This window comes from Engystomops pustulosus, chromosome 8, assembly GCF_040894005.1.
Source record: "Engystomops pustulosus chromosome 8, aEngPut4.maternal, whole genome shotgun sequence".
NCBI classification, from domain to species: domain Eukaryota; kingdom Metazoa; phylum Chordata; class Amphibia; order Anura; family Leptodactylidae; genus Engystomops; species Engystomops pustulosus.
The window spans coordinates 71,558,844-71,574,327 of NC_092418.1; the positions used below are offsets into that span (position 1 = coordinate 71,558,844).

General features: G+C 40.4%; 1 protein-coding gene across 2 annotated transcripts in view; it reads left to right on the forward strand.

The window, feature by feature from the left end:
- HYCC2 (hyccin PI4KA lipid kinase complex subunit 2) overlaps positions 1 to 15,394 on the forward strand; it is a 47,786-nt gene extending 32,392 nt beyond the window's left edge. Inside the window, exons 13-14 of one of the 2 annotated variants that reach the window (XM_072121151.1) lie at positions 1,011 to 1,148; positions 7,890 to 15,394. In XM_072121151.1, the coding sequence (XP_071977252.1) occupies positions 1,011 to 1,148; positions 7,890 to 8,479 (728 nt within the window). In that variant the 3' untranslated portion in view covers positions 8,480 to 15,394. The remainder of the gene's footprint in view (positions 1 to 1,010; positions 1,149 to 7,889) is intronic. The other variant, XM_072121153.1, reaches the window with a different exon arrangement.
- Positions 15,395 to 15,484: the final 90 nt, after the last annotated feature.

The following is a 15,484-nucleotide window of genomic DNA, read 5'->3' on the forward strand; positions in this document are numbered from 1 at the left end:
TTTGGATTTCTAAGGAAATCTTAGGTTTTTATGTGCGCCTTATAGTCCGGAAAATACGGTACATCTATACAGGCTTCATGCACTGCAATACAGAATTCCTTTGATGTGTACAGATAGATTATAACCAAGAACCAATACTTCTAAGATTTACATATGGAGCCCAATTGAAGATATCCAGCTTTTTTGAGAGAGTAAACATCAGTATAAACATCTTGTGTATGAGCTTTTTTATCATGTCTAGTAGTATTATGTTCATGAATGGAGAATCAGGGTATTATTAGACCCCATTTAACATTTCATTCATTTTTTCATGCATTGTTCTCATAGATTTCTTAAGGTACAAAGTTGTATTTATATGTAAAAGTTATCGCTTGTTACAATGAACTTGTGATTTTCTGAATTCTGATCTTGTTTTGGATAAGCCACCACCATTAAAGGAAACCTAACATTTGATTTGATTTTGCATCATTATGAAGCAAGCATACCTTGAGAATGCTTTAGCTACACTGACGCAGGATCATATCTTGGTTAATCCCTGTGCTGAGTGGTTTTGCTGATAAAACAGATATAACATTATGATGATGAAGCTCTGTCGCTTCTATAGCTGCTTCAGCGCTTCTCCTAGCATGTGAGCTACTTACTGCAAGAGAGGATGATGTAATCCCTGGATTGTTCCTGAAGGCAGAATAATCAATTGCTGCACCATCCTCCAACTTAGGTTGATTAGTCATGGCTTGACTAGCCTCCATTGGTAATTAAACGTTCTGTGTGTAAAGTGTTTATCTAGGCAGCTAGCCTGACCCAGCTTTCCCAAGGTCCTGAATACTATAATTGTTTTTTCAGCAAAACCACTCAGCTTGTGGATTAACCAAAATATGATCCTGCATCAGGGTAGCTACAGCATTCTCAAGGTATATTTGGTTCATAATGTATCAAATCAAATGAAATCCTTTAAGAAGTAGCAGTCTGTCTTCAGAAATACACTAAATTGTTCCTGTGTTGAATCCCAGATGGTTTTGACCTCACAGCTGACTCGAATCCAGGCTCCCCGAACTTGAGCACCACTCCAAACCTAGGGGACACTCCTGAAGGAGATATTCTTGTGTACCTGACCCCCGAGATCATCATTCCAGAAGCTGCCACTGAGGGTAGGCCTAAGATCTGGGGCCAGGCACCCATAAGAGAGTTGTGCAAGATCAGTACTCTCTTTGTTTATTGAGACCCCTTTCGTCCCTATAGTGTTTTCATTTGTTCCCTAACAATGCAAATCTATGGTCCAAGCTGAAGGTCAGGTATTAACATTCTGTACATTTTTACAGCATTTCCCTGCAGACATGCTTGGCATGGCTATGGAATACATGGAGTAATAATGTATAACTGCGCTCAAGCTGAAGATCCAGGGGGCTTTGCTGGGGAACTCTTATTTCACAATGTGGTATCTCTGTGGTTACCCAGTTCACTTTTTATATGAAGTGCAACACTCGGGAAAGGGCATAAAGGAAAAAGATTTCAGAATTTGTTCTAGAAAATATTTGTAGTATTGCACTTTTTATCTGGTGATAGGTTCCAATAGTCTGTGCTATGCTAATTTTAAAAATGCCTTTTTCAGCATCCTGAATCATTTCAGTAGTTTGTATAAGTTTAATTCACATTACCCGGCTCCCAGCCAGCAAGTTGTAGTGTGCCCCAGAGAGAGGGGCAGTTGCAGCCTGTGTCAGTCTTCTCTCCTCCACACTCATGCAGATCTCTCTCTTCCCTCCCCCCACTTCCTGTCAAGCGGAAGGTGGGGGCAGAGGAAGGAAGCACAAGGAGACGCAGGCACACAAAGGCTGCTGCTACCCCTCCCCTAAGACTCGCCACATGCTGCTGGCATGGAGTCGGGTAATGTGAATTAAACTTTTTTATAAACAATAGAAATAATTCAGTATAATTCAGTATGCTGACAAAGGCATATTTTTAAAATCAGCATAGCATAGGCGATTGGAACCTGTCACTAGCTAAAAATGACATTCCTGGTGACAGGTTTCCTTTAAATTTAACTGATCTTAAAGGGAGTCTGCCATATGAAGTACACCACAGCGCTTGGCTGGGCACTTAGGATACACATTGATCACATGTGAAATGAGACTTTGAGAGTCTTAGAGAGTTTAGTGATTTGAAGAAGGGTGTAGCATGTTACATTTGGCTGCATGTGCATGGCTCCAAACAGCTCAAGGAGGACGGACACTATAGATTCTCATGTTTGATTTCCAGAGCACTCAGGCCGGTATCGGAAATGCATCATTGGTGCTCCTTTTTTAAATTGTGTTCACATGCTGTTAACTGTAGATTCTACAATGCAATCGATTGAGGATATATGGTTGGGTGGGTGAACAGATGGATATCAGACACAGATCATAGAACCTAGAAATAATCAGAACATTTAAAAAACATGTTTGTGAATGGGCATCACAGCCCCGCTGCCATAGTGAATGTTTACAACCCGCTACAGTGACCCAAGCTGAATTTGCCCCAGAAGAAAGTGTAATAACTGTAGACCTGTTGGAAAAACTCAAATTACAATTTAAATCACAATATACAGAAAACCTAAGCAGAAAAAACATTAATGCTTCATAGTCTTCCCCCTTTTTGGCCTTAGGTGATGGAGAAAAAGATCTATACTATCCTACACCGTTCTTAAAGGGAACCTATCACCATGGACCTCATTTTCACTAAAGACAGTTTACAGAAGTCCATAACACCTGCATTGCAAATATACCTTTCTCTAAGCATTTGCATTACAATATAATTGTATGTTATAACTAACCTTGCACCCTAAAAATCATCTGTGTAGTCCCAGGGGTTGGCTTTTGGTTTGTATGCATTTCAAAAAAACATGTGACTTGTCTGTGCTGCAGACTGCTCAGCTCTCAGCCCCCACCTTTGTGCTCATGTACAGCTCCTCCCTCCACAGCCTGGTGAGCTGACATCAGTGGAAGAGGGAGGAGCAGTGCTAAGCAAATGCTTAGAGAAGACAGAAAGCCATAATTGCAATAAAGGTGTGATGGGCTTCTGCAACCTACCATTAATGAAAATTAGGTCCCTGGTGACAGGTTCCCTTTAATAAAACCTTCCACTAACCGTACTCTGCCCAACAACTAACCCATGAAGTGGGTTATTTAAAATGTACAATTTTTTCATCTAAAATAGTCTTGCAAGTTTCCAATAAACAGCCAACTAATGAACACACTTTCTTTATCAGGCCTTATGCACACAATAATTTTTGGTGTCCGTGAACAGGTTATACAAACTTTGGCAGCTTACAGTCACCATTTGACTCTTATGCACACTGTATCTCACTGCCCCGAGCCATGCTGTCTATCCCTGCCTGGCTGGGTGAGGGGTGAGGAGCGCTTACCCCTTACATCTCCACCCTGCCGGTAACTTGCCCCCAGTTGTGTGCATTAATGATTTTCCTCATATCCGTCCCCTAGGTGTTGCACACACAGCACCTCTCGGGGCTTAGGTATTACACCATAGTTGTTATTAAAACAAAAACAATGCAATGGTTCGCTCAGTGTTTCAGGACTCCACATCATTGATCTTGTCTTTTCACATAAATCTATAATGACTTGCTGCTTGAAAATATATAAAATACATTCCACTCAAAGTCAGAGCTGATTCATTGGATTGTACCTTGTGCAGGACCTGAAGGGAGGAGCAGGACTCGAGGTTCTAGGAATACAATGAAAATGAGTCGTGCTCCTCCCTTCCTTTAATAATAATATAAATGCCATTGTGCAGAATTATGGAAACTAAAATTAGACTTCACTCTTAGACCAGTGGCACAACATTGTGCTCAGTCTTCGAAAACCAGACTATGAGCTGGTCAGACATGCATGACTGAGTACAGTGCCAGGAACTGGACTCGTTGCATCATGGATAAATAGGATGCAAGGAATCCCTCCCCAGCACTATGCACATTTCATGGAATCTGACTGGCATACAGTCTAGTTTTCAAGGACTGAGCGTGGTCTTGTGCCATCAGCCTCTGGCCCCTTTCACACAGACGTTGTGGGGACGTTTATCCAGCACAAATTTGTGGTCACATGTATGTCCCCATCGACACCCATGGCACCTGGCGGCTGTATAGTGACCACCCATGTGTGGCACTGTAACGTACCATGCACGGGGAAAAATTGAGCTTTCTCTATCTTTTCCCATGTTTATGGCCGGGTGCCATGGCTCGCTATGGAGAGGGGAGGGGTGAACTGCGTTCACCCCTCCTTCAAGCACTCTGCTGTATGCTCACAGGGCGGCTATGGCTGGGCGCACGTACGGCAGTGAAACTAATCCTGCAAAAACAACCCCAACCATACAGTCTGAATACAGCCTAAATATTAAAGTATTGATGACCTCTTTAGTGTAGGCCCTCTTAAATGCTGTGATCCCTACCAATGGCAGCAGTTCTCCTGTTCTGATTCCCATGTATATGTTATTACATTCATGGATCAGAATGATTTCTAGTTCACTGGTTCATTAAATAAGAATAACCTGAGGGCATTTTCAAGTACTTGAGATGAATATATATGACGCTGTGCTTGATGAATCAGGCCCCAGTGATATTGATATCTAATCTACTACTGATGGGTCATCAAAGACAAAGTTCCTAGGAACCCCTTTTTAAATTCACAGACCACCACCTTGATGAAGATAATTTAATAATTAAAGACATCTAATTGTGTATCTGCATCTAATAATTTATCCGCCCATATTTTTTAATTGGTGTAGTCTCTATGCCTAAGGATTTCCTATTTATGGGGATAGTCAACAACATATTATAGATAATTGATGGAATATGACAATTGCTAGCAAGCTTCTCTTTAAAACATGATGGACACTTCTTTTAAGTTTGAGAATCTACTTCCCAGTCTTGGTTTCTTCACTTTAAATATTTCATGCTGATTAGATGTGAATGATCCATCTTGGAGATTCTCAGACATTACCGTGTCTCATATCTGTAATGGGTTGGATGGCAGCCATGATGATACTTAAGATAGAACTACTTCCGTGTATGAATGGACCACTTCTTTACAGATGGCAGAATTAATGACATCACCAAGGTTCTTGGCTATCTGGCCTCACATATTTTTGAGAACCACTGCTGCATGTGAGATTCATTGGTTGTGCATGGAGCTGCATGACATCAGCACTAATCCTTCTGGCTGTGTGCTCATCTTTGTCTATGCCTAAAAACCTAATGCCCCTGCTTTCATCGGATGGGTAATCTCCAGAGACATGATGGCCTTGGTAGGGTTATATCAGGTAGGTAAGGATGATATATAATTGTACATTAAGTATTGTGTTGTATGTGATCCAAAATGTTGCTTGTGTTAGAGCATCTAAATTAGTAAAATCAAAAATCTCATTCATTCATTCCTGTTTTCAAAGCATTCATCAGATGTTTTCAATCCGTTTTTGACATACAATCAGTTTTTTAAATACGTTATGTTTTTCATTATCTTATGGAATATACTTATATTTTATATACTTATATTAAAAAAAACATTTGCTGCATTTTCATGCAAAGATAATTATCTTTCTAGAGGTATAGGCTAATAATTTATTTTTGCACATCAAAACAAAAAACAAGGTCTTATTTTTTTAAAAATAGTTTTGAGAATTTTTTTTTTTTTTTTACAAAATTAGGCTAAATTCGCACATAGTGTGCCTGCCGTACCATAGCTCACCCCGCCCCTTTCCATAGAGAAACATGGGGCATGGCAATGTATTCTGGGGAACGGTACGGTGACGCATGTGTAAATGAGGCCTTAGCTGCTGCTTTTTCTTTTTGTGCTTATATTGTATTCTGCGTTACAGTTATATACATTTCTACGTTCTTCTTCAAGTCTTCTGCAATTCATGCTGGTAAGCTGAATATTTGCTTCTGGGCCTAATACTGACCAAAAGTAACCCATCAATGCATCAATTCAATTTCTCCAAACACTTTTTTTTTTTTTTTTTAAAGATGAACTATAGGCTCTAAATGGGTTTGAGATCTGGGTAGTCTCCAGACCCAAAATGTCAACGTATTGTTCGCCCGGCCACTTGCTTATCACTAAATTTGAGGATAGTTAGACACCATTATTAATGATTTGGACATTGGAGTTCTTTTCATTGTTGAAGTTCCCAATATATTGTGTGGGATATCTGAAAGAATGGTTGTCTAGAGAAGAGAAGGTAAGCATCGCCATGGGGCCTGTGTCACTCCAGCTGTAAAGGATCCAGAGATCATAGGTGGGCTTCTACAAGTGAGTGAGTGAGCTTATAGTTTTGACTAAGAACACTGATATCTAATATCATCCATGAGAAAGTTCTCCTACCTGTCCAGGAGCTATTTGGCAATGATGAGTGCTTTTTCCAGAAGAATGCAGCACCATAATGCTTGATGAACAAAACATTTCAATTTCAAATTCATGGCTAGAAAACGCCAGAGATCTCAATCCCGTTGAGAACCTGTGTTCATTTATCAAAAGGTGCTTGGAGTAGCAAAAAGACAGAATTTTGAAGAAAAATTGCTACAGATTAGTGCAGAAAAAAGTTCTCATCCGTTGGGAGTTGGCCAGGGTGAAATGCAGAAGTCTTAAGAAACAAGGATTACTATTGAGTCTTTGCATTTTATTTTGTATTGCTTTTAATTTTATTTTATGCATTGGTTTATAAAGGTATAAAAATATATCTTGTAAATGTATAAAAGATCTAAAAACACAAAAGTAGTAAATTTTGTGAAAACCAAAATGAATACCAGTCTCAACTTTTGGCTGTAACCTCACAGGTGAACATAAGCCGCATGTGGCCAAGTCTCGACATCCCAGTAGTATACTTGCAACTTAATATAATGTACTCTTGTCAATTTCATGAGGGAGGACAATATTTCATGGCTTTTAATTTTTTTTTTTTTGGCAATAATTTTGTGGTTTATTATGTTAAAACTGAATAAGCCTACACTAGTGTGCTTGGCAAATGTAACTTTTTTTTTTTATTAATATGGGTCTGTCAACCTCAAACTCAAGTGAGCAATCCTCAGCAAAGATCATCAACATCCGATGTACCCTAAGGGTACAGGCGACTCCATTCTCTGAATAGTGGCCTAAGCGATTTTCCTTGACTTGGCTCCTGTTCAGATAAAAAGGAGCTGTTCCGCAGTAACCTGGCCTGACCACTACATAGAAAATAAGGCCATATGCTTCCTATTTCATTTTCTGCTTATGATCTACTGAGAACTGCTTATATGTTTGAGGGCCAGACCTCTACAGTCTGCTACTCTATACCTATTCTATAGCTATGTAATCAATATTTTGGCCTGGAAAACCCCTTCAACTGCACCTGTTGTGCACACACATTGAAGCCACAATCTACTTCAATGGAGAACTTCATGTACGCTGAAAGCTGTGGAGAGGAATCGTATTGCACCCCCTCCCTCTCCACAACCAGGATTTTTATAGGCAATTTGCCTGATTTTTAACCTAAAGATGGGAGATTCAATGGTTTCATTATTTTATAGACTGACATCCTGGGATAGATCTGTATGTTATTGCTGATGGTATCTGGACACTTTTCATCTAGAGGTTGGTGCTAGCTGAAGAGAAGATGCTAAGGCAGTGATTAGGATTGCTCTTCTTCTTGAACACAGGTTACTATATATAGGCTTGACTGGCATTCTGTCCGTAGACATTAAGTGACTGCGGTTTAATTTTTTGTTTTTGTAAAGTACTGATTGTAAGAATGGTAATGCAATTTCAATTAAACTGAAATAGCAGAGAAGATCCTGTGTGCACAGAAAATCAAATAAAAATGTCAAAATAAACTAAAAATGGCATTTATTGTAATGGCCTATGTTTCTGTTTTAGGACCTGATGGCACAGTGACTGGAGAAGACTCCATTAATTTCAATGATGCAGATGAGGGGTTTTCGTCCGGAGCCTCTGTTAGTAGCCAGCCTCTTGGCGCCAAACAGCCTTTATCTACTAACCAGAGAAGTGGTTCAAGGAAAGGCGGAAGCGTGAGATCTAATAAAGAAAAAGATACACCTGTTCATCTAAAAGCCAGTGAAAGTCGGGAATCCACACCAAGGAAACAACCTTCTCCTGCATCTGCAGAAGCATCACTTGAAGCTATAGAGCTGTCGCCTATGAAGAAGCACCTGAGCCTTCCTGCGGGCCACGTGGTGCAAAAAGCTAATAGTATAAGCCTCATCCGAACCTCCAGCACTTCATCAAGTAAATCATTTGACTATGTAAATGGGAGTCAAGCCGGTGGAAGCGGAGGGATAGATGGAGTTACTAATCTGTCTGCTTGCAACACCAACCGGTTTTCCACTATAAGCTTACAAGAGGACCGATTAGGGGGAGAAGGCAAAGATCTACTGTCTGCTGGTGCCCCCTTGACCAAACAGTCTCGATCCCCAAGCTTCAATATGCAGTTGATCTCCCAGGTGTAAGGTGTTCCCTTATCTGTTCCTGTGCTTATTTGCACAGTTTGTGAAACAAAGAGTTGATACATTTCCAATGATTTTCCCTTATGGTTTGTTTTTCCTCATATATATACAGTAATTCTGTGAATGATAGAAAGAGCAATACAATTTTCTGTTCCCCATTGCCTAATCCCAAATCTATGTACTGTCCATGCGGTCTATTTCTTAATTTGGGTGTTGTGCAATTTGGAATCAGTCGTTCCCATTTCAACACTGTGAGTCCTATCTTTTGAGAAGAATGAAGATCTGGGAATGTGCTTGTAAACATAGGATGTGATTCTTTTTTCCCGAAGAAATTTGGATATTTGAAAGGTCACTTGATTCTTGTGCTGGTGCAATTAATGTTACATCCTTTCTTTTTTGGCACCTTTGGACAGTCCATGGATGTTATTCCTAAACATCTGCTCATTATTGGAAACAAAATCCAGACTGGATGGCATTTTGGTTTGTCTACACTTTGGTTACAAATATGGTCTTGGTTTCCATAACCCATCTTATGTGTCTTCCCTACTTCCCACGGATGTGGGCTTTGTTTCTTCCAGGAACATGACCCTGGAGAGAAAATCCTTCATGGAAATCCTGGTGTATAATTTAGGATTATCATATTCCCCTACTTGATCATTTTTGCAGATGGATGTCAAGTTCAATGTCGGGTAAATGAAGGACTCTATCAGCCTTTGGCCAGAGAGCCTTCTCAGCTGCTCCCCTTTGTTCCCTCTCCCCTCTTAAGATCTGAGATCCTTGCACAGAAGTTGTCGGTCCAGCTGGTCGCTCTGGAGAACTCTGCAGCGGGTGCCAGCCTGCTGAAATTGCTGTTGTACGAAGTGTTGGTGTGTTCTGTTTTCTTGGTGATCCTGTTGACCACACTGCCTTTGTTATGATCATCCATGGTGTAACTTCCCTAAACTTGCCTAGCTGTGGAAGGGTGAGAGCCGTGGGTGTGCTGATCATTGCTGTTTTACTCCCACAATGTTAAAGGGAACCTGTCACGTTGAATGTGATGACAAATCAGATTATAGTTTTGTGGTTAAAGACCAAGTAGAATATCACATCCTGCTCTGCTAACATGTTGATCATGCAGATATCACGTGACCGGTTTTCTTTGAAGGGAATCTGTCATAAATTTTTCCCATATAAAGATGCACCCAGTGTTGGGTAGCAGCCCTGCAGTTCTGTATAAACCGTACCTTTGAATATTGTTAGCACTTACAGGATTGTGCAAGGGCTCTGGACAGGTTTTTCAACCTGAAGAGCTTTCTGCTCTATGCATTGTGCTGTTCCACTGCCCGACCCCTCTGCTAGGAGTAGAAGCTGTATCAGGATCTTGGTTGGATACTTACAGCAATCACTCAGAGCAGGGGGGAAGAGATGTGGAGCAGTTCATTGCAAAGAGCATAGCTCTTCAGGCTGAATGACCCATCTAGAGCACTTGCAGGAGCTGCAAACCAGGATCAAGAGTTCACTTTTTACAGTTCTGGTACTATTGATTATAGACAAAAAGGTACGGTTACATAGATCTCCGAGGGTTTATTCCTAGTACTGGCCACAGTTTATCATGGTCAAACCTGATGACCAATTCCCTTTATGAAATCTTAATGTTATAGATTCCCTTCCACTGATCTGGGTGTGAATGTATTGGGATGTTAGATGGCAAGACTTGGAAACTACCATTACCCATGAGAATGCTAAGTGTGCGTCTAGTTACCCCGTTTTCTAGGTACAGGCAGATCTTCTCGCCTGTGTGTGCTCCTTGGTTTTTAGATGTTTACAGGGTTTTTTTTTTCACCTCCTGTCATTTGTTTTGGCAACTAAGTTTTTTGCAACTGCAGATGTTACCAATAGATTTTTATTTATGTTTGTTTTTTTGTGCTGGTTATCCAGATATTATGGCTAATGCGTTGCTTAGGCATTTGTTTCCATTTTATGCTGTGTAATTGCTGTACGGTGATTTATTTTCCTCTTCATTATTCACAATAGCAACTAGACAACTTGCAGCTCTCAGTCAAATGAAGCTTGAAAGAACAAGTAGCTGCTAAACCACCCCCCAGTAATCTTATAGAGGGGGCAAAATACTGTATCAACAAGTGGATGTAATGGTGGCTGCAAGTTGTGGACTGGGCTGCTGCTATGGACCTGGCAATAAGACAAATGAATATACTGTGCAGATTCAGCTTCTTTAGCTGTAGTATAGACGGCTATGACCGTACGTGGCTCAGCTTTCAAGGTTAGTATTGATTCGGCTAAGCTTGTAGTGCAGTAGTCCCATATGTCACTGTTCTTGCATGTACAATCTTTGACATTTTGTAGAGAGCTGTATTATTTTTTGTATGTGCTCTGATGTGAGAGATCCATAGGCTTTCTCTTCGGTGTCCACGTGCATCTTTACAAGGATTACTTGAGATCAGACTAGAGTACGGACAGTGGTACGTAGCCGAGCGCGTACACAGGAAAAACCATTGCCTTCACTAACTCATTTTGATAGATTAAATTATTCTATCCATTATTTAAAGAGAATTTATGTAAGATACGCAAGTATATATTTTTCTAATTAGAGTTACAAATATCACTGTATTTATCACACTTTCAACTCTGCTGGAAGTAGATGTCCACCAGAATGACAGTACTTGAAGATGGTGCAGTCCTGATAGCAGCTGGAAACCGGTCCACCTCCTCTAGGTACCTTCTCTATAACATTTCATTGTATTCTTCAGACAAGTAACGTAGGATGCATTATGTAGAGTATCACCTCATCTCGCATCCATTATCTGAACATGGTTAGCGTAATATCCTCGATGCTGTATTACTTTCAGAAAAGAAACTGGAAGATGTTCTAGCCCCCAGCACACCAAGCTGAAATCCTGAGCTCTGGATGTGCCTTTAGCAGAATGGGTTATATCACAAATCTTTCCAATGTCCTGCATTCATGACAACCCAACAGTACGATGTTCACAGTGTCGCTCCTGTGGGTGCTGTGCCCTCTTCATAAGGCCTGTAATGTTCTGTTCTTTGTTCATGTGTTTGCAGTTAAGTCCCATTGAAAGTCAACTATATTGTAGCTCCAGACATCCCATCAAAATGAAGCTTGGATAAACCAGGGGTATTTACGTATAGATCCAGGCACTGTGACTTTGCTAATCATCTTTTATTTGTTATACATGGCCTCCTGGCCTCCTTCCTTCTAAAACCAACTTTTAAATAATGATAAGGAGCCCAATGGGCTACTGATGGTGTTATTAAGAGCCCCTCTGAGCTGAAGCTGTACAAGGAGCACTTCCCCCTTCCTACTGTTTGACATTAAATCAGGGAGTGGGAAGTGCAAAGGGGTTACAACCGCAACCGCATGTGCAACCTGAGCCCTTCAGGCTTATTAGCATAATTTTAGAAGGAAATAGATAACCAATATAAGAAGATTACCACAGTCACTGTGCCTAGATCTATGAGTAAGTGTCCCTGGTTTATCATGATGGATTTTGATGGTAGATTTCATATCTGGAGGGTATCAGGTTTATACCCCATATACTTTCTGTATAAATTATCATGTACTTTCCATTATTGATGCCCTACGGATGTTGCATTACACAGTCCAGAGTTGCATTTGCTAATGGGAGCGGTCAGAAAGTTTTCTGGCTAATCTGACTGCTTAGCGGGGAATCCTCTAATATATTGGGACAGTTTGTTTCCCAAATATTAAATTATTTTTGTGTTATACATTAGCTGTTAGTTCTTCAACATTTCCCCTCTGAAGCTGCACCGTTGTGAATGCAGCTCTGGAGGGTAAGGATCCCTGTATCTCAGGATTGGTACATGTATGTGAATGATTACATATCATTTAAGAAGTTGTTCAGCTTTCTATGTTAACATAATGTTCAGGTTGTGTTGTCTCCTGAGAAGTATAAGAAACTTACAAGTTGTGTTTTGCTTTGCTTCCTGCTCAGCTTGATATTTCTTTATAATGGATGGCGGCTATTGATTTCAGTAAGTGCTTTACCCACTAGCTACATCTAACCGCAGAGAAGCCTTTCCGGGATCAGCTTAAAGGGAAATCGGCAAGTAGAAAATGGTGTCATGTTATAGAGCAATGGGAGCTTGCCGGATAATTACATAATCGGGGAGGAATAACTCAGGTTGGAATACAAATGGATCCCTGTCTTGTATGGCACAACAGAGTATAATACATAGAAATCTCTAGTGATAGTCAAACAATTTTAGATGTGTATAAACATGTATTTATTCAGACAAGCCCTTACTATGCTTAGGAAGCCATTGGACTGACTGCATCTTTTCCCATAAAATTGCTCTGTACCATGAACAATCTGCTCAGATTTTCTATAACATGCTCTATAACATGCTCACTGTAGATGGGACACTGTGTACAACCTACTCAGCTCATTCTCCTCTATAACATCCTGACTTCACATAGGTTTCTCCTGCTCTATATTACAATGTGCTGCCTACAGATGGGACACTGTACAATCTGCTCAGCTCATCTTGCTATATAAAATGTTACCTGCATATAGGACACTATGTACAATCTTTTCAGCTTCTCCTGCCCTATAACGTGCTGCCTGCAGATAGAACACTTTTAAAATCTGTTTGGCCAATCCTGCCCAGTAATATGCTACCTAATTGATGACCTACGCAGGAATCCCTTCCAAAATCATACAGGTCATGGAGTTGGAAGCAGTTTGCTCCTTGTTTTTGTTGTGGCCAGAAGCTGTAACTACAGCAATGCTAACATGCCAAATAGCTGCATGTTCGCTTCCACTAATAAGACCTTTTTTTCTTTGAATACTTCATTTTTTATTTTATCAAAACAAGGGAAACAAATAAGAAGAGGGTTATGTAATACAGAAAAACACTTTTTAAAAAATAATTTTAAATTAGTTTTGATGGATAGCTAATTCCAACTAGAACTAGATAGTTTTCCTACTGGGGAAAAATAGCATTATACGGCAGCCATTCACATGAACAGTCTTCTATGTAATAACTTGGCTTAAACGGGTTGTCAGGAGGTTAAAAAACATGGCTGCTTTCATCCAAAAATAGTGCCACCTGGCCATGGTTTGTGTCAGTATTGCACAGTTGCAAAGAGATGAATTGAACTGAGTTGCAGTACTGGAACAGACCATGACCAGGTGTGGCGCTGTTTTGGGAGGAAAGCAGTCATGTTTTTAACCTCTGGACAACCGTTATAAGTCCAACAGGGCAGGAAAAGCTTCTACAGATGGGCTCAATGTTTTAACTGGGGAACTAGATAAACTTTGACAACATTTCAACTTATGAACTCCTTTCAGGGTTTTACTTAAGGCAAACTCCTCACATTTTGGAGCGAAAGTGACATTTTGTATTCTAATAGTCTTTAGTTATCCACAGTGTCATCCTGTAATAACTATATATAGTTGCCCAGGATACAAAGAAACACTGAAAAATCATGTTGTGTGATGCAGGTACCAGTAGCTGTACACACAGTGCTGTATATTGTGTGGTACTGGTACCAGTAGCTGTACACACAGTGCTGTATATTGTGTGGTACTGGTACCAGTGGCTGTACACACAGTGCTGTATATTGGGTGGTACCAGTAGCTGTACACACAGTGCTGTATATTGTGTGGTACTGGTACCAGTAGCTGTACACACAGTGCTGTATATTGTGTGGTACTGGTACTTGTAGCTGTACACACAGTGCTGTATATTGTGTGGTACTGGTACCAGTAGCTGCACACACAGTGCTGTATATTGTGTGGTACTGGTACCAGTAGCTGTACACACAGTGCTGTATATTGTGTGGTACTGGTACCAGTGGCTGTACACACAGTGCTGTATATTGTGTGGTACTGGTACCAGTGGCTGTACACGCAGTGCTGTATATTGTGTGGTACTGGTACCAGTGGCTGTACATGCATTGCTGTATATTGTGTGGTACTGGTACCAGTGGCTGTACATGCATTGCTGTATATTGTGTAATACAAATTTTAGTCGCTGTACACACAGTGCTATAAAATAAGACCAGACAGACGGTATACATGACCTGGATGCAGAACTTGGGCATTTTTTTTTTAGCCAGTAGATTCATACTTTTCAGTTTAATCATGTTTTATTGTTGAAGAATATTTTTACTCTTAGGAACTCAGGATATTTCCATCTATTCTTTTTTGTTAGATTACTTTGAACAGAAGATTTGGGGTCCTCTTTTATTTATCTCCCTATTTGCAGACTTGAATGATATTGTATTAAAGTAACCAATTGTGCTAGTAATGGAATGGCCAGATACCTTCTCATAGACTCGCCCTGCATCTATTTCCCAAGGCTTTTCTTGGATGGTTTATTTAGAGCTGCAGCTCTGCTTATTTCCTTGTATTCAACAGAGTATTGCAATACCATAAACAAACTATAGACTTAGAGGGGCGCTGTTTCTGGAGTAACAAAAAAAACCCCACTTTTTTTGTAATCTTTGAAGTTATTTTAATAAGATTATATAAGACAATATCTATTGAGCATATTTTCAGCGAGCAGATACATGCACACGCCATAAAGCTTATAATCCACCTGACCAAACTAATGAAGAAAAGCCTGTCTCCTCTACCAAAGAGTTTCTGCAATAGCGCATCATCCCATTGGTCCATGTAAATAGAGATCTGTTTGAGCAGTAGGACTGCATTCTGTATTTTTCTCAGATATCCGGTGACACGGGCGTCCCGTAGCATGCTGTATGCATCATGGTGTACAAGGATGAGGTGCTGCTTCCCCCCGTCTGTACAATGACAAGTAAGCTATGTCGTGGCCCTCTGGTGTGGATTTGGTGGCATTATTCCTGCCTCCCGGGACCATTGTATTTTTCTATTTTCTGTTTAGTGCAGAATTAATGCAAAACTGTGGCCGATCACACTATTGCTGCATGTCAGACATATTTATATTCTATCTGTCTTAATGGAAGCTGGTAAATGCCGTTCACTGTCGTTGAAAATGTGAAAC